This window comes from Eucalyptus grandis, chromosome 5 (genome assembly GCF_016545825.1).
Source record: "Eucalyptus grandis isolate ANBG69807.140 chromosome 5, ASM1654582v1, whole genome shotgun sequence".
In the NCBI taxonomy this organism is placed as follows: Eukaryota; Viridiplantae; Streptophyta; class Magnoliopsida; order Myrtales; family Myrtaceae; genus Eucalyptus; species Eucalyptus grandis.
Genome location: NC_052616.1, coordinates 32578914 through 32603696, shown reverse-complemented (window position 1 = coordinate 32603696; position 24783 = coordinate 32578914). Strand labels below are relative to the sequence as shown.

General features: G+C 39.8%; 2 protein-coding genes across 2 annotated transcripts; both read right to left on the bottom strand.

Moving 5' to 3' along the window:
- Positions 1–14019: 14019 nt before the first annotated feature.
- On the bottom strand, positions 14020–14598 carry LOC120293295. Its single transcript, XM_039312374.1, has one exon. The coding sequence runs from the start codon at positions 14568–14570 to the stop codon at positions 14181–14183; it is 390 nt and encodes a 129-aa protein (XP_039168308.1). The 5' UTR covers positions 14571–14598; the 3' UTR covers positions 14020–14180.
- Positions 14599–19244: 4646 nt separating this feature from the next.
- Positions 19245–23084, bottom strand: LOC104444829 (potassium channel KAT3). The gene is made up of 11 exons (XM_010058585.3): positions 22697–23084; positions 22389–22604; positions 22135–22290; positions 21986–22043; positions 21567–21884; positions 21065–21304; positions 20788–20886; positions 20670–20702; positions 20403–20588; positions 19763–20321; positions 19245–19557 (listed from the first exon to the last, which is right to left on the bottom strand). The coding sequence occupies exons 1-11, from the start codon at positions 23038–23040 to the stop codon at positions 19424–19426; spliced, it is 2343 nt and encodes a 780-aa protein (XP_010056887.3). The 5' UTR covers positions 23041–23084; the 3' UTR covers positions 19245–19423.
- Between the last annotated feature and the right edge of the window lie 1699 nt (positions 23085–24783).

The window sequence follows — 24783 nt, the reverse complement described above, 5'->3', positions numbered from 1 at the left end:
CATGCTTGTCTGAAAGTCTAATTGGAATATTGGGAGGCCAATTGACATATAAGTTTCCAAAAAAAAAAAAAAAAAAAAACAAAATTTGAGTTAAAATTCTTAGTACCCTTTTATTGGTCAAGCAAATTATTGTTAAATAGCCAGGAATAGGCTGTACGCAGATAGTGTCCATGCAATAATTTGTCCTTTTGCTGGTCCACCCACGTTCAGGTGATTATAGATGCGGACTCTACAATAGATTGTTGGGTAGTTCGTAGTTCAACTATCAATCAACCCATTTAATAGCCTAAAAAGTGGCTCAGAAATATTTATAAGAACCCTATTCAAAAACAGGCTTTGGCTGCTTGTAATGCTGGTGCTTTTCTCCCATAATTACTACTTATATGAATGATTGCTAGCTTTTCAACATGTATTTGGGTGCGTTCGCGTGCATTTCCATGGTGCGAAGTTGAAAAGGCACCTATGATCCTCATACTGCAGTACTTTAATTCAAAATTTTAGAGTGTGTTGCACATATAATCATGAGTCAACTATCAATATTTTTGCACTCCTCATATGTGAATCACAGATGAACTCAAGATTTTTTTTCTATATAATACATATAAATTTTTTTTTGAAGAAAAGAAGACAGCCAGAAATCAGTATTGCTCTTGTTATTTAAGAATGTCGAAATCACCATGCCTTATTGTAGTTGTGGTCCAACCATGAAAGCGAGATGGAATAATATCAGTATCCTACACTATTAGTCCTTCTGAGCATCAATATGCCAAGAGTTCTAAACATTGCATTTGAATAGGAACTATTAAAAGTAAGACCATATTCTTCTGCATTTAGGAGTTTGAAGAGTAATCATTTTGTACTCTTTGCTCTTGAAATTTTCTATGATTATTTCTAGTTCAAGAAACTCTTAACGAAAAGCACTTACGTTTGGCGTAAATGTGCTGGATAGCGCTTGAATTTTGGGCCGGCAAACTCTGGCCAACAACCTATTTTTGTGGATCTTGTTCAACAAGCAGGACGCGTTTTATCCTAGAGATCAATTGGCCTTTGCATACGACAGGGATCTCATGAGCCCAAAGCCCAAGCTCCACATGTTTGGCGTGAAGGTGTTACGGCAAGTCGTGTTGGAGTACAGGCACGACCTGAAGCGTCGTGGGACGGCCCGGCTCCAGGCGGGGCTGGGCGGGCTCTCCTGGGTTGTTCGCGACCGGTGTCGGAATTATCTGGTGTAGATGTGGGCGTGAATTCCAAGATTGATTCTCTCAGCTGAAACGTGTGAAACAAACGAAGGCAAAATGCCCAGCGGCATTTCACAGGTGAAAAGGTCCCAAGAGATCACGGGTTGTCAGGCACATCCTATGCTCGTGTTCCCTTTTTCTCTACCCATACTTTGTCGGACCGGAGAGTCTGGGAACAGGAACAGAATGCGCCACGTGTCACATAGGGCATGAATTCTTTGTTTTTGTCTGGCAGAGGCGGGACCCACTGGGTTTACAAATTGAAGGAAAGAGCAAAAACCAAAAGAGTGATGGAGACGGGCGAAGCCAGCAAAAAGAGGGTGAAAAAAGAGAGGGAAACTGTACTGTTGGGGACATTTTAAGCTGTTTGATTTAGATAGATATAAAATATTTATGCTATTTGATGGATGTATTCAAGGTTATAAAAATACCTTGTGGTGTTATAAACAGGGTTATCCACTTGAGAAAAAAAAATCAATTCATTTGATTTTAGCTATCACCTAAAACTTTGAAGAAATACAAGTATCTCTCATCTCGATTTTGCATCATTCAAAAATGTGAATATAATATTAATCCCCTTAAAATTGATCGGCATTAGAAAGACTAAATATTTATAGCATACTTTAGAAATAACTTTTCTACCAGCAATCTTATCCTCTCTTGGTTTAATGGTTAGTTAGAGAGAGTGGATAGTTAAGACTCTTAAATTAATGGTTCATAGGACCGTTCAAATTTTCCTCAAATAATTCTCAAATTGCAATTGAATGCAAAGGACAACTTAGAGGTGATCCCACAACAATACCTTCACCTGTATTACTTATATAGCTTTTATTAGGTGTACAATTAATTTAGACAATATTGACACCTCTTTAAAAGAATCAAGTGCTAATTTCCAATTCTAGTGAAGAAATTTTCATCTGCGAATTCGACTAGATCATAAAATGAAACTATGATGATGTTGGTTTGTTTATAACTTCACTGAAAAAGTGATTTAAATGGTTTCTCATTTATACGATGGCAACTATTATGCATGGTGTTCCGGCTTAGAAAATTTAATGATCTAGATTATGCTGTAATTGTACAACGGCGCTAGTGTTGCTGCCTGGACCCGTGGCATACATTGATGTGTCTTTCTATTACCTACATGTACACGTGACCTAAGACAAACCCACCAACAACATTAACATAACCCAACAATCAACACCCCTCCCTCAACCTGCAAACCCTCTTCCCACTCCACCCTCAATCGTCGTCCCACGATTGCACTAGCCCGTCATTGACGTTGATGAAGTGGTTGTTGCCGTAGCTGCAGCCACCCCATTCTCTCCCTCGCGGAGATCCGAGGTATCGTTGCTCGTCATTCGGGACACAAGGCCGGCAATTGACACATTTCGGAAAACTAATCGAGCTTGAGCTTATTAAAATCATGAAAGGAGAGAAAGGTGGTTGAGTGGTGATGCTGGCGATGTGCTTCGATTAGAAGGATGATCGCGGTGCTAGACAGAAGGATGAAATTTTTGCAAATTTTGCTTTTTGATTTGTTGAGTGGTGATGGCTATATTGCCCATTAGAATAGTAAAAAAATGTTTTTGGGCTGTCATAATGCCGAAATGAATTGAAAGTTTTATGAGTCAAATACACTTTCGTAACAAGACTTATCTTTATTTTTTTTTATTAAAAGTTATTTTTCTAAGGATGAACATGCCTATGAAGAAGACAAATAGGTGTGAAATTTAGGAGTTCGACGGCATATTTGCAAAAATTCCACAGCTTTTCTTCTCAGTTTGAGGGTGAACAATAATGACGACCCAGATATTTGCTTTACACCCCGAGTCTTTAACAAATTATTCTCTAGGCCAAATTTGTGGATGCTCTACGTTGCGTTGAAGTTACGTTCTATTGTGCTCTACAAAGATGACATGTCCCCATCTTGGAATTGTTGAGGACTGAGAATTACCACACTATCCTTTTTGGAATTTACGAAATCTGAATTAGTAGATGAAGAAGTCGTTCATTTTATAAAAAAATAATTACTTAGCTATACTATTATTTTAAAAATAAAGAGCACCTCTTACTTTCAAGGGATCACAATCTATATTTTCAATTAATTATTTTATAGATTTTTAATCAAAAGGTAAATGTGTAAATACATAATTTTATCTTGCACATATTCTTTTTCATAGGATAATTGCCTAAATAGTTTTAAATTTATTGCACTTTTGCAAATTCAGTCGTAAACTTTTTAATTTTGTCAATTGAATCCGAAATCTTTTTTACGTTTTGCCAATTGAGTTTGACCAATTTTGGCGAAATTGTTAACGTGGACGACAACCATCCTTCGTGACATGGCCTATGCTATCATGGACAATTATTAATAACATTTTAATATTTTTTCTTTTTCTTTTTCCTTCTTTACTTTTATTTTATTTTATTTTATTGTTAAGAGCTTGTAGGGGGCCACTAGCCACTGGGTTGGCCACGAGCCCTCGCAAGCCACATGCAAGGGCAATGAGCAATTGCCAGCCATTGGGCAATGGTCACGACCCTTGCCTAGCTATGAGTGAGGGCCTTCACCCTTGTCTCGCGGCCCTCGTCGGCCACTGGCCGAGGGCTTGTGACCCTTGTCGGCTAGTGGTGGCAGCCTCCTGCCATCCCTTAACAATAAGAAAAAGAAAGACAAAAGTAACGGAGGAAAGAGAAAAAGAAATAAAGAAAGAATAAAATAAGAGAAAAACTAAAATATTTGGAAAATATTGAAATATTATTAAAATTGTCTACATCAATGCCGATCGTGTTCGTGTCAATGATTTTTGGTCAAAATTAGTTGGATGGACTCAATTGACAAAATTAAAAGATTTATGACCGAATTAATAAAAGCGTAATAAGTTTATGACTTTTTGGACAATTTTCCTCATTTTTTAATTCAACCTTAGCAAAAAAAGGTCAATGTAATTCTCTTTCCAGATATTTGTGCCAGTAGTTTCAAATTTGAGTAATGCTGTAGATACTACAACTTTTTACTAAATTTTATTGACCTGGTCATTTGAAGGTTGTCAAGATTCTATTGAGAACCAACCATTTTAAGGATGGGTCATGCTTGTGTCATGGGTCTAAAGAGAGTCGACCCGAGAGGTTCCTAAGGGGCAATTGCGACTCACCCGTGGACCTCCTACTCTCACTCGGATTCCCACCAAGCTCCCCGAAGGTTCCAAGGGTGGGCGAAACCGTCATTGAGTCATATTCTAGATTTCTGTTCCGTTATTTATGTCGGTAGACGGTAGTTGACATTATGTCGGTAGTTGAGGCGGTGCGATCTCGCCTGCCGGATGAAAAGTAGATCAACGGATGTAATCCGAGGCCCTCAACTATAAAAGGGGTATCCTCCCTCATTTGTAATCATCTAATCCATTTCAAAAATATCAAAGCTTTCCTTTTCTTTCAAAGCTCCTCTCTCTAACTTTCTCTCTCAACGATCCGGGTAAGCGAGTGGGTAGGCGTTCGATCAAGCAAGGCTTGGCTTGGGTGATCCAAAGTTGCCCGAGTCGCCGCGCGGTCACGATCCCAATTGATCAGCCCGTGACAAGTGGTATCAGAGCAAAAGAGAGATCCGTTCGAGAGACCAAGGAGCGCCAACTGTTCGAAGGAATGTTGAGCCAAGAAGCTGTCATGGATGGAGAGGCCGCGCAAGTCAAGGAGACTCGTGGCCGAGCAAAGAAAAGAGACACCTCGATGGACGTCGTAGCTACGTTCGATGAGAAGATCGGGAAGGTCCGGAGTGTCGTGCTCGAACTCATGGAAGGTCTTGACGATGTGCGAGACCGGATCATGGAGGTTGAGTGTTCGCTCCGTGAAGACTTCACGACCGGCCTCAACGAAGCTACCGCACCATTACACGACAAGGATGAAGCCCTTGAAGCATCGATCGATGTGTTGAAGGAGCGCGTCCAAGTGATCAAGGTGGAAGCTCCGCGTAGGGACGAGGTCGAAGCCATGAAGGCCGAGATCCAAGAGCTCAAGACCGAGCTCGCCCTATGCAAGCTGAGCATCACCAATGGTGTTGTGCCTACCCAAGCGGTGCCTAAACTTGAGGTGCCAAAACCAAAGGAGTTCAAAGGCGAACGATTCGCCAAGGAGGTGGACAACTTTGTCTGGAGCATGGAGCAATACTTCGGTGCCGTCAACATACACGACGAGTCGACCAAGGTACGAACCGCTTCCATGTTCCTGTCTGATACGGCGATGCTTTGGTGGCGCAATAGGTGTGATGAGGTAAGATGTGGCGCCAATCTCGTGTGTACATGGGACGACTTCGTGAGAGAGTTCTGGGACTACTTTTTCCCCGAGTTCGCTCAGCAAGAAGCCCGTAGCAAGCTCTATCGCCTCGAGCAAAGAGGTACGATATGAGAGTATGTGAAAGAGTTCGCGGAGCTCAAACTCCAGATTCGCAACCTAAGCGAAGAGGAGGCTCTTGAAGCGTTCATGGATGGATTGAAACCATGGGCACTTCTTGAGCTCAAGAGACGGGATGTGAGTAGTCTTGCGCAAGTGCTAAGCGTGGCCAAGTCGCTCGTCGATCTCACCAAGGAGTCGAGCAAGGGATTGGAGGTCGGATCGACCTTGTGGGGATGAAGCACGAAGCACTCCCCGGGGCGCGCATGAACAAGGCGGCTGAGACAAAACATGGGGAGAAGGAACTTCCAAGCCATCCTTCCAAAGGGGTTGACCACCGACGGACTACACGAGTAAGTTCGATCAACCCCCGCCTTCTCCTTGCTTCATTTGCCAAGGTCCACACTGGACCCAAAAATGCCCGAAGAAAGGTCGAATCAACGCCCTCCTTGGCATCGAGGATGAAAGGGATGAGCCTAAAGAAGACAAGCGGCATATCCAAATTGGAGCTGTGAGAATGATCAACTCCGTCCAAGCCCGATCACCGACCAAAGAAGAAGGAATCGCACCGAACACAGACATGTTCTTTGTGGAGGTCGAAGTGTGTGGCCGAACGCTTTATGCTTTGGTCGACACTGGCGCGTCCAACATGTTCATGTTGACCGAGGCTGCAAAGGCCTTGGGACTTCATGTGGAACCATCTGGGAAGTCGTACAAGCCCATTAATTCGGGCGACTTCCATGGCGTAGGAGCAACTCCCGACGTGGATGTCAAGATTGGCGGATGGAAAGGCAAAATAGCGTTCGAGGTAATCCCTCTTGACAATTATGATCTCATTCTTGGCATGCAATTCTTCAAAAGCATGGGAGCCATGATCGACATGAGGACCAAGTATATGATGATCTTCGACCAAAAGTGTTCGTTGATGATCCCCATGATCAAGGGGGTGGTCGACACCAATACCATCGCGTCGATCCGACGCCTCGACAAGAGCTTGAAGGCCGTGATGCGCATCAACAAGCTGTCCGAGGTGAAGCCAAAGGTCAAGTTGGATCCTACTCCAACACATGTTATGCCCATCCAAACGCTCTTCCCCGAGGTTGAGTGCGCGTCGTGTGCTCCGTCCAAGCCGAAGACCGAGCCGCGTGCCAAGTCCGACTTCATCATAGAAGGTTGCGGCCCTTTGTTCATGAGCGTCCGAGCGAAGCGCAACAAGAACAAGAAAGCTCGTACCAAAGCCCATAAGGCTGCCCGTCAAGCTGAGAGCAACGAGGACGTCGCTCGATTGAGTGGGGGAGAATGTCACGGGCCTAAAGAGAGTCGACCCGAGAGGTTCCCAAGGGGCAATCGCGACTCACCCGTGGACCTCCTGCTTTCACTTGGATTCCCACCAAGCCTGCTCCCCGAAGGTTCCAAGGGCGGGCGAAATCGTTATTGAGTCATATTCTAGATTTCTGTTCCGTTATTTATGTCGGTAGACGGTAGTTGACATTATGTTGGTACTTGAGGCGGTGCGATCTCGGCCGCCGGATGAAAAGTAGATCAACAGATGTAATCCGAGGCCCTCAACTATAAAATGGTGTCCTCCCTCATTTGTAATCATCCAATCCATTTTAGAAATATCAAAGCTTTCTCCTCTCTCTAACTTTCTCTCTCAACGATCCGGGTAAGCGAGCGGGTAGGCGTTCGATCGAGCAAGGCTTGGCTTGGGTGATCCAAAGTTGCCCGAGTCGCCGCGCGGTTACGATCCCAATCGATCGGCCCGTGACACTTGTCTAAAAGTCCAGTGAGAATATTGGGAAGCCACTTGATATATAAGTCTCCAAACAAAAAGAAATTGAGTAAAAATTCTTAGTACCCTTTTGTTGGTCAAGCAAAGTGTTCTTGAATAGCTAGGAAGAGACTGTAGGCAGAGAGTGTCCATGCAATTATTTGTCCTTTTGCTGGTCCACCCACACGCAAGTGATTATAGATATGGACTATATAATAGATTATGGGGTAGTTGAATTTTTAATTAATACATTTGATAGCCTAGTATGGTTCAAAAATATTTCCAATTCAAAAGTAGGTATTGGGCTGTTCGTAATGTTGGTGCTTTTCTCCCTTAATTATTAATTATATGCATGATTGCTGGTTTTTCAACTAGTATATACGTATTTTGATAAGGAAAAACTAGTATATATATGTATGTATGCTTGCGCATCAGTGCGCGCATGCGTGAGTGAAATTGACGAGGCACCTTTGATCCTTATAGTGCGGTCTTTTTAAGTCAAATTTTTAAAGCGTATTCAACATTAAACATGAGACAATGGTTCATCTTATTGCATTTCTCATATGTCAATCACAGATGAACTCAGGGGTTTTCTAATTTAATACTTATCATTGTTTTTTTTTTTTTGAAGAAAAGAGGACAATGAGAAACTAATATCTTCTTATTTAAGAATGTAAATTCACCACAACTTACTATAGTTGTGGTCCAACCATGAAAGCGAGGTAGAATAATATTGGGATCCTATGCTGTTAGTCCATCAGTAGCATCAAGATGCCAAGATCCTATGCTATTTGTCAAAGATGTGCTGGACAGCGCCCGTATTTTGAGGCGGTACACTCCAGCCAGCAATCGCTTGTGATGCCTCTTGTTCAATGAGCTAGATGTGTTCAATCCGAAGGTTCAGTTGGTCTTTGCGCATGTTAGGGACCTTATGAACTCGAAGCCCAAGCTCTACACATTCGATGTGGAGGTGGCCTTTGTTATAAGTACAAGTACATCTCACCTTGATTTTGCATCGAAAGAGTGGACACAAGCATTAGTCCGTAGTCCCCTTAAAATTGGCCTACCTTTGAGAGATTGAGTATTTATAGCATACCTTTATTTTTATTTTCTATAAATGGTTTTATCCACCCTCAATTTAATGATTCGTGAGAGAGCGGATAGTTAAAACTCTCAAATGGCAAAAGAGTATGATGGCTCCGTTAGTCTCACGAGAGTGAAGCTTCCATATGGAAATAGAATAGATGACAGCACCGTTTGCTTCACAAAAGTGAAGAAGTCTCACTTGCCTCTTACTTATATTGGAAATTCGGAAACTTCTTTAATTGCTTTTTTAATGAATTTATCCTTTTTGCTTGAGTGATTATAGGTGCGTTTGGTTCAGTATTTTGAAAGCCTATTGAGAAAATGCAAAGCAGTTTAGCCTAAAAGACTTTAGGCAAATGCAAAAACCGTTTAGTAAATTATACTTTAAGAAGTAACTTTGAGAAAATGCCGTTTGGTAGAAAACACATTTGAAAAGCCATTTGGGTAATTAATATTATTTTTTTAATTTCATTTATTTAAACTTGAAAAAAATAATGTATGCAACTTTTTAAATATAAATTTTGACAATAATGCTAAAAAAATCAAATTCATATATATATATATATATATATATATATATATATATATATTAAAAAAGACCAAATCCTTCATCGAAATTTTTTAATTTTTATTTTTTAAAATTGAAAAAATAATGTATGCAAATTTTTAAATATAAAATTGAAAATAATGCTAAAAAAATCAAATATATATATTTTAAAAAAGACCAAACCCTTCATCGGAATATTTTAATTTTTATCTATTTAAAATTAAAAAAAAATAATGTATGCAACTTTTTAAATATAAATTTTGACAATAATGTTAAAAATCAAATATATTTATTTTTAAAAAGACCAAATCCTTTGTCGAAATTTTTTAATTTTTATTTGTTTAAAATTGAAAAAATAATAATGTATACAACTTTTTAAATATAAATTTGAAAATAATGCTAAAAAACCAAATACATACATATATATATATATATATATATATATAATTTTTTTAAAGACCAAACCTTCATCTTTAATTTTTATTTTTCTAAAATTGAAAAAAAAATAATGTATGAAACTTTTTAAATATAAAATTTTGACAATAATGCTAAAAAAATAATCAAATATATAAGTAAATTTTTTAAAAGACTAAAATATATTTAATTTTTTTATTTATATAAATTTAATTTTTAAACATTATTTCACCATTTAAAAATAATAATAACAAGGGCAAAATTAGAAATTTGAAGAATAAGTTATGATAGTTTTGGAAAAAAAAAGTTTCAAAGCATTTGGTCAAATCTTTGAAAGCTCAAAACTAGTCCTTACTAGCATTTGGCTTTCAGCCTTCCCAATACTGGCTTTCACTTAAAAGCTACTTCAAAATAGTTGCCAAATTGTCCAAGATTTCTCCAAGGGGCTTTGAAGGCTGAAAGCCTCTTGTGAATATTGAATCAAACACACTCTATATATGTACATTGCAGCTACCTCTCCAACCGGTGGCCCACCTTTCATGGAATGAAGTATGCGGCCATGGTTGCACCATTACCATTAAAAAGTAACGACGCCGTTATCCTATTAAGGCTCCTCTTTAATTAATGGTGCATAAGACCACTTGTATAGAAATTTCTTTTTGTCCGGCGGCACGATCATCCTTTTAAGTGAAGTACATCATTAATTTGAAAAAAAAAAGAAGAAAAAAAAAAGAGGCACGTCACCACCATTATCTCCGCTGAATCTCCTCTCTCTCCCTTCATTACCCTAATGAGCTCAAGTTCAATTAGTTTTCCAAAATGTGTCGATTGCCGACCTTGTGTGCCAAATGGGGAGGGAAGGGGTGTCAAGAGAGTAACGAGGCTGGGTTGACGGTAAAGAGGAAAATTGTTCAAAAAATCCTAAACCTATTGTACTTTTCCCAATTCTGTTCTAAACCTTTTAATTTTGACAACATTTCTTTTGTTGCACAAAATTTTGTCCCTTATGTTTTTTTTTTTTTCAATGGTGTTTTCTACAAATTGAAGAAAAAGACGAGGGTAACATGGGACTTGTGAAAATTTCAAGGGGACAAAAAGGTTTAGTTCGAGGGAGTTGCTTCCTTAAAAATCTCATGCCCAAAGCAAAAGGGGTTTTGTATTGAGTTTTGAGTAATCTTTAAAGCAAAATTCACATTGTGTTGCCAAAAAACACTGAAGCTTTGACTGAAATGCCTTCGGAGGCCCAAAATTGCTTTACAGGGCATTCCCAGAGGTACCGGAAATCTCACTGGGCAATCACCTCGAAACTAAATTGATATTCCAAACCTTTTTGAGTCGAAATTGAAAGTCCGTAGGTGTAATTCCTTTTTCTTTTCTAAAAGCGCGAGCGTAGAGCCCAATAAATTAATAGGTGAGTGAGGCATCAAAGGTTTTTCACAAGCGAAAGCGATGGTTCGTTCCACAGCTCGTCTATTGCAAGGACATCACTTTACACATAAGAGATCGTTCTAACAACTCAACAATGTCGCCCATAATCTTGTTCAGGAAAATGACACCAAAAGATTAAAAGTTATGATGATTAAATAAATGTTTCTTTTAGAAGTTATGACATTTAAGTGGTTGAAAAAAAAGTTGTGGCATTCGCGTTTATGGTATTATTATTCCAGTCTTATTCATTGCCTTACCATACTTTACCAAAAGATAAATTGAGATGTTTCATGCTATGTATTTTGCTATTCACACGCTTCAATTCTCTAACCAAACATGTTGATGAGGTGATCATCCCACTTCTAGAATATAATTTGGAAATATCATTTTGAATTTCAATTCTCACGCTTAAAAATTGACATCATGCGATAGTATGGTGTCCGTCATGGAGCTTTCAGGGGTTGGCTAAGGTTGTCCTCCCTATGCAATATTGGGGACTGCACACCCATCACTGTCCCTAAAAGTGTCAACAGTCTCTAACCCTACATGTCCATCCTTAACGGTTGTTGCGACAGATTTAGCCAATCCAAAATTGATACAAGATGGGCTCTCTTCTATGTTTGAAATGTCATTAAGCAAAGCAAATTTTTTTTATATTGTACCTTAAACAAAACGCAGAGACTGTATTTTACAATGAAATGATACAAGCATGATCTGATCATATTCTCTAACTTCGTTTCATCATGATCTAATTATTTTTTTCGTCCTACCATATCAAAACCAAAGACAAAGGCGATATCCACGTGGATCCATATATTAGTTCTTGAACTAGTAAGCCAAAAATTGAATCGGAAATACCAAGGAAAACCCCAACAGAAAGGATGAAGATGTGAATACAAGAGGGTGAAACTCTCATCCTGTTTAGGGAAATTGGAATATTAATATTCATGATAATGTCTTTGAACTCCTTCCCTTTCTCCACATATCCAACTTGGGTTTCTTCTTAATAAGATCTGTGAATACACTGCACTGGACCGGCTCTCCCTTAACCAAAAGCAAGATCCTCTTTTGTGCCGACACATCTTAACCATAATCTCAATTATCTTCAAGCGATGGTAATAGACACTTCATGCTCTCCTATATCAAACCGAACCATACGTTGATGGTGAACTGTGATGATCCATTCTTCATATGTTGATATACAACGGCAGCAATTCTCTTCAATCGTCATCTGCCATACCGACTTCTCATGGAAAGGGACAAGGTTCCAGTGCTTTCATAAGCGCCATAAAAGGGTCCAATACCGAATAACTTGACTGAACTGGGATGTCAATTGCACCTTTTTGATTCCAAACATCCTAAAACCCTGCGCGAGATTTTTCTTGTGTTCACACGTGCACTCAGATTGATATATAGCCCAAGAAAGAGGGGTTAAGCTCTACGTGAGGATACATGGTTTGATTGTAGTATACAGATCCGACGCATTGTGAACCGTGTAAAAGCATTGCAAAGAGAGCCATCCCATTGCCTGCATTGAGTGCACGCCACGAAAGGATCCGTTCATAAGGAAACAAGAACCCAACCGACGATGCAAGTTCACATGCTTGATTTCCAAATTTTTCGCCTAATACTTAGGTTCCTCAACAAACTTGTTGACCTTCATTGAAAGACTAGATACTTGAAAGTCAAAGTAACAGACATCTCAGCTACTTTCTTGATTTTCCATCCTTCGTGGCATTAAGATTACAGTGGCTTGAACGAGAATAAGAGAGAAGAAGAGGAATGTCAAAAGAACTTGACTGCAGAGATCCCCTTATTTATCAATTACTTTATCATTTGACTTGGTCAGATCTCCATAGAAAACTCAGTTAGTATTTTTCTTTTGGGGGCCAGCGGGCGTGGTACACTCGGAAAACTCAACAGAGTACAAGCTCATTCAACGGGGATTTAGGGTTTATATCTAAACAAATATTTATTTTCCAGTTGTAAATTATTGCCCCACAGATTCAGTCTCGTTTGTGATTAGTCATAATCCGTTGTTTCCAAAGCCCTTGTGTTAGCAATATATGGTTTTTAGTCATTATCTGTGTACATGGCATAGTTTTTTTTTTTTGGTATTTTTTTTGTTTATTATGAGAAAACTTGTTTTAGATTGGTAAGTTATTAATTTTTCGCTGTGTGGACCAAATAAGATGTGAGCAAAATTTAAATTGGATGCTCAAACGTGGGATTGTTTGTACTTACTGTGGAGAATCCGACCCCATGCCATATTCTTTTCTTTTCAATTTTTGTATATATGGGAAAAGCACGAGAAGTAGAAAACGCAAATAATAAGTCGAGAAGAGGTAAGCCCATATATGGGTGAGTTTATATTTGTGGATAAAAATTTAAATATCCGACCATATTGATCTGGTAAAGACCCAAAAGAAGTGCTCGAGGTGGTGATCATTAAGGAGGTTCGATGCTTATATATCAAATCGCAAACTTTCTTTCATCAGATGTGAGATTGGAGTGTTAATAGAACACGAGCAGACCGACTGAGTTGTCGCCAGCATGAGTAACTACTTGCACTGGTACTCTGCCTTATTTGTTAACAAGCATGAACTGAATACTGATATCGATGAACAGGAGAGAACTGTCTATTGGTTAGCCAAATGAGCTTTGTGCAATCGTATCATTTACAAATAGGCTCTCATACCCTTCTCTTATCGACCTCTGGAAATAAGTCTTTTTGCCTTCCTTGAATAGGTGTACTTTCAGCTAATCAGAGTAAGCTGTTCGCCCAGGAAAAGATATGATGCGAGATAAATTGAATTCAACCCCAGAAAAAGTTGGAGTCTTGCACTCAATAAGACGAGAGACTGTTGAGATGAATCTAAAGCCAAAAAAGGAAAAAGAGAGTAACAAGAAAAAGAATAAAAAAAGAATGATATTAGAGAATGATAAGGAGAATTTGATTGCAGTTGTGTTGCAATTTTATGGCATAGTGCTGGTATAAATGTTTGCTTGCGATCATTGCATGTTCTTTATTTCATCATAGCGGCAAAATCACACTGTTCGTATCTTGAGGAAAAATACCTTTCTTGCATTTGGAGCAACTGTAAACTGATCAGATGAATGTACGAACAACTCAACCATCCCGGGTTGATTATACAAGTATGTGTTGAGAACAAGAGCAAGAGCGAACCCGAAGAGAAAACGCATCAAGGGGAAAAAAAGAAGATGATAATTAACATAAAAATAAAGCAAAAATTGTTCAGCATACGAAACACCTTGTTTCCTCTCTGCATATTTGCATCTGATTTCCTCATGGCCTCGATCGGTAGCTTTTCGTGGTTGAGAGGCTACAGTAAACCGCGACTGAAGCGACAGGATCATCGTTGTGGCACGGGGATGAACCAGAAGGAGGGACAAAACCCTTGGGAAGCATGACTGAGAACGGCCTCGTCCTTAAATCATTGGCCGGGCGTTTCCACTTCATAGCCTTCCTCTTCTTGTGGTATCCTCTGCCCAGGAATGAAGGTGGGAGCCCATTCTTGACACGGAACTCCTGTTGATGTTGTTGGCGAGTCGGTGAAGGCACACTGGAAGAGGCGGTCGGCGATGGGGTTTCATCGGACAGCGAAGGGAAAGCGACGATCAAGAACAGGACCAAGGAGAGGAGGGACGATGCGAAGTTCAACTTTTGTTGACCCATCGAAGGATGTGGAACTTTGGGCGGTGACGCATTGGGTTGGAGAAAACAAGAGAGAAAACGGTATGTGCCCGGAATTGGAGATTGCGATCACTAGGGTTTCTTTGAACGTTTAGATAGAGAGAGAGAGAGAGAGAGAGGATTTTTTTTTTTTTTTTAAAATATATGGATTGACCCGTTAATGAAGGGTCATTAGAGGACTGACTGTACGTAGTTGTGCTGCGAAGAGGGTGCAGTAACGCAGATGAACCATTCTCTCATCTTGAAACGATTGAAATAATGCATTGACCATAATCCTAAACAATAAAGACATTTTAATACTTTTCTTTCTAGATTTGAACTAGGAAATGACGCAAAAGCGTTGTGAATTTGAAATCCCCCCAGAAAAGAAAAAATGATTCAAGTTGTCTCTAATCTTGCCTAATGAGCAATGTCATTTTTAAACTTTTAATTGGTTCAATTATTTCTAATGTTCAATTTAACCCCCTAAATTTTCTCTTTTTCAATTTAGTCCCTCAACTTTCTATTAAAAGTCAAAAGATTTCATAATTATACCATTGCCTGGATTTAAGAATATCTCTTCATTTCAATTCATTTCATAAATCAACCAAAAAATAAAAATGTGGCTAACTTTTTATTACTTCCTTATTTTCGGTCTTTAAAAATACAACATAGTTCCATTTAAGTACATTGTAGCTTATGATAGTTCCATTTAAGTACATTGTAGCTTATGATAGTTCCATTTAAGTACATTGTAGCTTATGATCTCTAGAATAGTAATATGGGAGCCCTATTTAGAGTTGTATCCGGTTGATAATCAATGATAATTAATTTCATAATATAGATTTAACTAAATTTAATTAAAAAAATCTAAACACAAAAAGTTCAAACATTATCTATCTAAATATTGGTAACAAGATGTAGATTAATAAAAGTAAGAAAAACTATAGATAAATTCATATTGTTACTAAATATTCTCATGAAAACATTAATTTTTAGAATAAACGGAATATGAATCCAATATAACTTAAATGGAATTATAGTATTATTTATAAAGACCCAAAAGGTAAAAAGGTAATAATAAGATAATATATTTTTGTTGATTTTGGAAATGAAATGATGAAAAGATATTCTAAAATATGAGCAATAATTTAAAACTTGTAAATAGTAACAAATGACTGATTTGACTTGATAATGGATAGTTAAGGGATTAGACATTTAAGAATAGTTAAAGAATCATAATGAATGGATTAAGAGTTCGAGGACTATATTATACATTAAATCAAAGTTTGGGAATAATTTTTATTTTTTTAAAAAAACAGACTAAACCTCAGAAATGAAGATTTCCATGCTGAATGCTAAATTATAGTAGGCGGTGAAAAAAGTGAGGTAACTTAAATTTAAGGTGGTAGATCAGTAATCAGTTGTCCCTATCTTTTACCTCCTTTCCTTTCCCCCTTTTTCCTTTGTTTCCATCTTTTCATTTTGGCGCTGCCCTCACGTACAAGCATATTGGCCTCCTGCTGGAGATGGAAGACGACCTTCGCCGCATGATGCTGCCATGCTGACTCCACCAGACGTCCCCTCGCCGGCGCAGCCTCGCTGCACTAGCCGATGTCAATTGCATGAGCCCAACCCTCTCTCTCAATCTCTTTGTGCCTTGCAGACCCTACAAAACCAATTTCTCTCAATCTCGCGGGGTGGGTCAGAAATGGTCAAGCTAGATCCGGTGTCACCGTACTCAGACTCGACCTCATCGGGGCCTAGGTGGCATGTTAATCGACAGTGGTTGCAAACGCTAAGAGCTTCATTGCCACTGCAGATATTTGCACTCTTCAACGACGGAGAGAGATGGGCAATGGGGCTGTTGGCGAGTGGAGTGGCGATGACGGGAAATGGGTCAGCGACGGGACAACGTCTGAGCTGTGATCGGTGACGGAGATGCCGTGGGTGCTCAACGGTGGCGACTAAGTGGGAGGTGGGAGAAAGGGAAAAATTGTGGTTTTTTCTTGAGTGCGGGTCGTGTTGAGTGTATCCTCGAAAGAATGAGTATAGGCAAGTCCCATTTGTCGAGAATTGGGATCATCTTAGGTTTGGAGGATAAATTTACTTGGTAAAATTACTCCTAGAACTACAATACCCTCGTTCTATTGCGAATTGGTAAAGTCCAAGCCTTTTAACCTTTGTAGGTAACTCTGATTTAGAACAGTTTATACATTTTTGTTCTTGAACTAGACAATACTCCCCATATTCGATGTGTGGTTTGGTTCATTCCTACTCCTTCTATCTTCTTGAAAACTTGTCAAGAGCCGCACTTGTCTGAATTCTTGCCTTGGTGATCGCTCCCCAACCTTGCCGGGTTGGGTACAAGCCTAATCTGTCCACAAACGACACACCTTTTAGAGAGGATTTTGCTCCAATACCATCTCTAACAATCCCTGCTGTTCCATATAGGCTACACCCTAAAAGAAGTACTCTGATTAACCACATAAGATTGTGATCATTTGAGGGTGGGTGTTAATTTATATTGACTTAGAACACAATAGGATATCTTTTATTGGATATGCAATTCGGAGTATCACAATATGAGATATTATACATTTTTATTACATAAACTAAAATCTATCATAGATTCAAGAGTTCTTAACCATGCAAATTATGAACACCAGGTGTAGAGATGAACCTATACTTCCCAATGGTTCTTCAGGTGGGAAAAAAGAAGCATAAAGGAAGAGAGTAAAACTAAGGAAAACCAGAAAACGCACTTAGCTTGGGGGCGGCATTGGTAATTGCCCTGCCCAGCCCATCAACTGAGAAAAGTAGGGCTACTTCTCGTTCTCCCTTGAGCTCCTCCTATAACCCCATCAGATTCAAAGGTATGGCCCAATAGATGAAGAACTTGATCTTTCACTACTCCTAGTAATCAGGCCCCGTAGGAATGAGAAGAGGGATCACCTGGCCATGCCCACAAAAAAAAAAAGAATAAAAATCCACCATCCTATTTTGGAAACCATCTTATTTTTCTATTTTATTTATTTATTCTTTTGTTCTAGATAGAAAACCTGTTTGGTAATGTTAATTGATTTTTCTATTCTCCGGAATAGAAAAATGACTAGAGAATAGATTTGAAAGAAAATAAGAAGAATAAAAAAAATTTACTTCTTTATTTCCGATAATAGAGATGGAAAATACTATTTCTGAATATAAATTATTTTAAATAATAGAAATATTACCAAATGCACTCTAAAACTATCTATAAACTTTCTCCGGGATTGGGTCAAAGATGACTTATACAAGAACAAATTCCCACAAAAATTGGTCATCGTGGGTGGTATAAGTGATTCATTTTAACCCATTTTACCAAAGATAATACACATATTTGTCAATATATTGAAGTACTGGTTAGGCAAAATGATTTGGTAGGGACTAATCAAACTCATCGAACAAAATTCTTATAAGTTCAAATCAAATGACTCTTATTAATGCAGCGCAGGTTTTAATTTCTTTTGTTTCTAATGTAATATTTTCTTGGAAGACTTAATTAGAAACATAACTGACAATTCATGGAACCAATTTTTCCAGTATAACGTTATCCCTGTTTTGCTATATTTAAGATTTTTTCATTAATTGACTTCTATTAAACTTGTCTAAGTCACTGTACTAGAATGATGTATAGTTTAGTTGAATTTTTTTCTTTAAGGAATTATAATTACTTTCACAATGTGATTTTAGTTTATCATTATTATTCATTGATAAAATATGTGTATGTCATGTTTTTAAACTCTAGTGATACATCAATAGGGTGTTTGGCTTAGATGGTAACGAACTTCGCTACGCCTTTTACGATCTTGGGTTTAAGCTTTGTTGGGCTGATATGAAAGAATGTATCATTAACATCGCTTTGGAAGGTAGATTAATCAAGGTGTTATGATGATTCATTAGAATAAGGAATTGGACTTTGCTATGCATTCCCAACTTATTGTATCAGGGCCAAGTCGATGTTGGGCTCCTTGCATGGATTTGTGTGAATTCATCAAAAAGGTATCGAATGGAAATTTGCTAATCACGACGATGGCAATAATTTTGGAATGACAGCGCGGTCTCGGGTTTGGTGTGTCATCACGGGCTAGTCCATGCTTGACTACACGTGTGATGGTCGAAGATAATCCTGTTGCAGTAGACTAGCAAAGATGAGGAAATTCAAGTTTAGATACGTTGGTACAAATACATACTTGGACTAAATGGGAGCGACCTAACGACATATAAGGATCAAAAGTGAGAAGAGATTTTACCATAGTGTCTTCCAAGAAATAAATCCCACGTCAGAAGATTAATTGCGTGAACTAGTTACTACATATCTGGTTGGTCTATATATTGTTCACGTAGTTTTTAAATGAAAATGGATATAACTTAATACTTAATCGGCTTAGACTTGGACTCTCTTGAATGATCTATTCTCGGGATGAGGTACCCGAAAAGATTCAATCCATTTCTTCTCTTCCTACGAAGCAAGGTAAAGGGCTTCTTGCACCTTTCTATCTCATTAACTGATAGTATCTGATAGCATAAATTACCACCCTTCTTCAATCAACTGGTTCGTCTCTAACAGACAGTTTGGTTCGGAATGCTGTGGATGCTTGTCCATTTATCAAGAAATGAATGCAACACGAGAAGCGCTCGACGAAGAGGGACGTACTTCTCATTGAGTTGGCTAAATTATTCTACATTAGTTGGCCCGGCCGGTCAATACTCGAACATTAAGGTAGTAAATTTTTTGTGGACCGATCAATATACACATTACCTAAAGGTTACAAGCTGGAGGCTAATGGCAATGCATACACTCCGGCAATGGTTTGTCATGTCACTGGATAGCCCATGTTTTCAAGGAAAAACAAATGATCATGGTCTCGAATGACTTCAATGTCATCTATTTCGGCGTTCTCTGCATTTACTAACTTTGTGGTTCGGGGGTCGCATCCAAACTTTTCTCCTGCAGTTTTAACAAGTTTTCAGGATGACAGACAGACAGACAGAACAAGCAATGCATTCACAATTACATAGTTTTGCTGACATAGTACCTTCTATGCATCTATAAATTTGATTCAACAAATTTGAAGAATGTATTGAGAAATGTATTAGGTGACTGAATTTTGAAGTCCGTTATTGAGTAATCAAATGATTCAAATAAAGCTTACCAGCAACTCTTAGCAGATCTTCTATCGAATCCGGCAGGACTATCAACTTTGTAGGCTGTCTCAATGATGAACTACCATCTCTTGGGACCTGCATATGGATGGTGACTCTTTTCTTGGTTGATTGTTTTACTACACCTTTGGATGAAAACCTCTCTTTGTTTGGTTCGGGAACTCTGGGCAACTTTCTCAGCTCGAATCTCCCTAACTTTGGTTCCCCAAGGGATCCGTGCTTGCATTGGGCATCTATTGCGTTCTTACCAATTTCTGGCCCATTGAAGTTGATTCTATGCTCCTCTGGTATCTTTTTATCTTCGAAAGAAGAAAGTAAGATGTCATCAATGCTCAGGTCCCAGCTCTTCAGTTTCCCGATGTTGGTGGAGACTGGATTTACGAGATTGGATTCCTGCGTTTCCGGCATTATTGAGTCTTCCTGTGGGTCGTTTTCATATTTGGAGGAAACAAAAGCCTCTTCAGGCTGTCCTCTGTCAAGCCATTCACCATGGATTGGTCCATCATGTCGTGGGTGCGCAAACCTTAATTTTTCTGACTCTTTCAATTTCTGCAGATGCGATTAAACCGAATCTGACTCTAAATTCACAAAAGATGCAATGTCTATGTATCCAAGAGTACACTAGATTACCATGGAGAGGTTGTTCATGATGACATGACCATCTTCCTTATTCACCCGCATGATGTTCACCAGTGAAGTGCTAGTTAACCTCAGTATCTGCGAGACCTCTGTTGTCCGCATCGAGAATGGCTGTGGCCTGTAGCAAAGAACTCCGATCTCCCCAAACACATCCCCCCTGACCAACTTCTCAAGAACCTGCAAAAGTAGCATTAAGCATCCCATTAAAACTTCATGGAGTGAATGAAGTTATTCTCATTAAAGGTCACATGCTCTCACTTGATTGTGTCCTTCGACGCTGGATATCAGATCCTGCAGCCAATATTTTGCACTAGGTAAGTCAAGGTAGGCATCGTTTGGGATCTAAGGACATGGAAAGGGGGACAAGTGTGCTTACCGCTGCTCCTGAAACAAGTATGTAAAGATCTGTAGGAGCCTCATTCGCCAAAATCACGTCTTCCTTCGGTGGAAAATACTCGGCCTCCATTTCTGACACCTTTTAGATGAAAAGTAGATAAATATTCAATTATGTAGGATGCGCGAATAGAAGCATAATAGGCTTGAGCGGTCTGTCCATAAAATATAGGACAGTCATGAATAATGGCTGAGTTTGCTAAGAGGGGCAACAGAAATTGATGACAAAATGCAAAGCCCGAAATGTGTTCAAGTATTACCAACTGGAAAAGAAAGTCATGGGACACCCCTTTGAACAGGTAGGCGCTCTGAACGATTGGGAAGAAGAGGTAGTATGCGATGCTCGAACGGATGGCTTTGGGCAGGCTGTTTAAGGTCTCTTGTTGCTTCAGGCTTTCAGTTTTGAACTTGAGACAGAGGTGAGAGAGCATTTGATCCTGTATACACGAGGGGAGCTGATTTCGTGTAGCAAATTCGGAAGCTGCTCTGACCGTATCCCTCTATGGCCAAAAAGCAAATCCTCTGGTTAGCAAATACACAGAACAGAACCTGATTGTAATGAATAAGTGGGCAACAAAAAATGAACCGACATGATTCTCGGTCCGGTTCACGGAATTTTTGTTAGCTATGTGTAAGACGTACGTTTATCTTTCTCCAATAGGGAAATGTTTCGACTGGCCTAGCTCTGCCTAATCGTAAGTCCTTGTAACATTTTATAATACGACTGTGATGGGGAAAAGGAAACAATGGAAAGAGCCATACGAAGTTTCTGGTGCGGCTGGTCCAGTGCACGACGAGATTTGTCATGTTACCGATGAGGTAAGATGTCAGTCCTAAGTTGAAAAGCATGTAAAATATGTCGAATAGCATCTCCCTGGGGTTCTCTGCATGCAAGTCTCCGTAGCCTGTCGTGGTTAATGTGGTAATGGACCAATATATGGCGGAGACGTATCTGTCCCAGAGGCTCTCTGTTTTGAACTCCGGGTTTACTGCACCGATCCAAGTTCTCTTCGGGTCGGGGTATGTATCAGCAATCAAATAATTGAAGCATCCAGCGCAGTGCACGGCAAAGAGGGTCACCTAGACAGGCCAAGGGGCAAAAGAAACCCAGGCTTTCAGGGGACTGAATCGATCTTCCTATCGCCCTAGAAGGTGAAAGAGAGGTTTGCAGAATGGCTTACAGAGGTCAGCTTGGTGCACCGTGTCCAGAAGTAGTTGAACCGAATGTCCTTTTCCAATCTGTACACAAGCAAAGCGGCTTGTGAGTATCAGGATTAGTCACGGATGCTTTGTAGGAAACTCATGAGTCGTTTTCTTTTTGATGGGTGACCTTGCAAACAGAGCGCTGACTCGCCGTAATCGCCACAACCGGAGCATATTGAGCGCTTTGAAGCCGAGCCCGCTGCTATGTTTGGTGAAGAGGAGGCTAATCAACTGAAATGGTGCAGTAGAGCAGACATCGAAAATGAACCAGGTAGACAAGTACCTGAATGTTAGATGGAATTATTATTCAGGTATTTGCTCTGTAAAAAGAGTAAAAGCTCATCTTGAATTAGTGGTCGAAGTTGATGCGATCTTCATTACCTGAGAGCAATTTTCTTTGGATCATCGACTAGGAGATAGGACTGGCTGTCGAGATATGCCACGAAAAAGGTCAGAATGATGTCAATGGCAAAGAACCCGTTGACGATATGATCAATGATGAAAAGGGCATCAATTTTGTAAGTCAGAAACGCGAACTCAAACGGGCAGATCCACGCTGAATAAAGGACCAGAACAATGAGCCACATCTCCCATGCCCTGGATAGAAGGATCAGCAAGCACATTAGTCAGTTGAAGTAATGGTTTTTTGGGACAGGTAATGTATGTTTGGAGAAGGAGAAAATCTACACCTATATCGAGGGGTATAAGGCGAGATGATGTACTTCCGAAGCCTAGTGGTTTGATTGATTCGTGCTCCAAGTGATGGGAGGAGATCACTGGAGAAGAAACCGCCGGGGGTGACACTGTCCATGCGGAACTCATCATCACAAAACCGTTGTAAGAAGTTTTTCATACGGGAAAATGACATGTCGAGGGCCCAAATTTGTTGAACTACAGTAGGGGCTGTGAAACTTTTGGGTTCGACCAGTAAGTCCCTCCAAGGGCGATTATATAGGGAAGGTGGAGGAGCGATGACACGGGCGAGGGGCAACTTTTTTAGGTGCTTTCCGTGATTCACATGTGACAAACCCATGGAGGTAAAATGAAGAAGTGGGATGGGTTATGCAACTAGTGCTTCATCACAGAGGGAAAAAGAAAAGAAGGACGAGGCAAGACAGAGAGAGAGTGCACGAAAATTCGAAGGAACTTTCTCATCCTGTTTAATCAATAGAGGTAAAAAGGAGAGAGGCGAAAGCCCACGCAAGGAAAGCGGGGCGAAAAGAGTATCACCCGAAGTGGCAGACACGGAGGTTTTGCTCTCGGTGATGCAGTTGAAATTGCGATACGTGCTCTGAGAAGAAGAAAGCAAAATCTGTGACCAACTTGATGAGACGAGAATGGGAATGGTAATGATGCTACCGGGGTAATGGAGACGGAGCGATCGGCTGGTGGGAACTCCATCATCTTCGCGCACACCCGCTCGTACCATGTGGAGGAACCGTATGTCATTAGAACAAAGGGCCTTTGCAAGGACGGATTTTTGGGTGAATCCATGTTGGTGTTTTCATATCAGTATCCCAAATGGACCAGACAGCGTCTGTAGATTTTAGCGGAGTTGGAATTCATTGTCATGGATGCCACGTGGACCAGTGAGGGCTCCTTTAGAGGTGTCGCTAATTTTTTGGTGGGATGAATGATGTTAGGACTCGTTTTGGGAAACTGAGGTTTACAGAGGCCTCCTTACGTTCTATTGCATTTATATAAAACATTTTTAGATGATAAACCCTTTCTGGGTTCTTCAATGGAACAATACCAATCTTTGAATTTCTAGCACCCTTTCATATAAAGGGTGAATTAAGTATATAAAGCCAAATAGTCAAATAGTTTACGAATTGATGTGATGAACCATAAGAGAGATTTGAATTTGGGATAAACATCTAAGCACCAAACATTGTTTTGTAACTTTGCAAAATATTGTAAATGAATCTTTGCATTTAGCCATTATTCTTCAACAACAAATCACTACTAATTTGAAATTCCAATTTGAATAAACGAATCATTGATGAACAGTTCAAATTATTAGATGTTGGGATTCCCTATCTCTAACGCAAGTTGTTAAAATGACATCAGCATTTAGGGCACAAGCTTATGATGTGTGGGCGCAAGAATTCATACCATAGAAATGAAGTGTATACATAAGTCGATAGCAATAGAAATTGATCTCGAGATATCTAACCAATAATGTCACGACATCAAAAACCCCATGCATCACTCATTTCAACGAGCCAAAAATTAACCCCATTTCAAGAAAGAGCATAAGGTCAAAACTTGGTCCCAACATCACACGAGCTCTCCATAGTGGTTCCTATACCCTAACTTGGCCTTGTCCGCTTCATTAGCAGGACAACCGAGTCCATGAATTCCTTCTCTTTCCTACGGTTCCTTCATTCGTAAAAGCCGGTGTTGTTGGTTTATGCAAGAGCAAGCAAAGCCACAAGTATCACGTTCGATTCCCTCCATATATATCCCGGGACGGCCTTTCGTTTTATGCTGTGCGTTCGGCCGACCTCTTGCGTGATTCGTACTTGCTTTTTCAATCCAAATTGAGAACGTTCTCGCGTGCGCCGTTGCCAAACATGTCCGAATCACGGAGCGTTTTTGGTGCTATGTGGACGGTTTGGCCTCGTCAACTGTTCTTGGCTCCGAACATCGATGGCCCTCAAGAAGTCTCACGATCGCATTGCGTTGTTTCGGACGAGTCCCACGAGCTTGGGGAATGCCTTTTGGTGAATATCATATTCGATTTTGGGTTTGCGAAGGAGATAGGGACAGATTT

Excerpts from the sequence above, each read along its gene's own strand:
- LOC104444829 (XM_010058585.3), bottom strand. The coding sequence starts at position 23,040 with ATGGGTTTGTCACATGTGAATCACGGAAAGCACCTAAAAAAGTTGCCC. Across the intron at positions 21,305-21,566 it reads CCAGCCGCACCAGAAACTTC|AGGGATACGGTCAGAGCAGC; the intron begins GTATGGCTCTTT and ends TTTTGGCCATAG. Across the intron at positions 19,558-19,762 it reads AGATCTGCTAAGAGTTGCTG|GAGAAAAGTTTGGATGCGAC; the intron begins GTAAGCTTTATT and ends TTAAAACTGCAG.
- LOC120293295 (XM_039312374.1), bottom strand. The coding sequence starts at position 14,570 with ATGGGTCAACAAAAGTTGAACTTCGCATCGTCCCTCCTCTCCTTGGTC.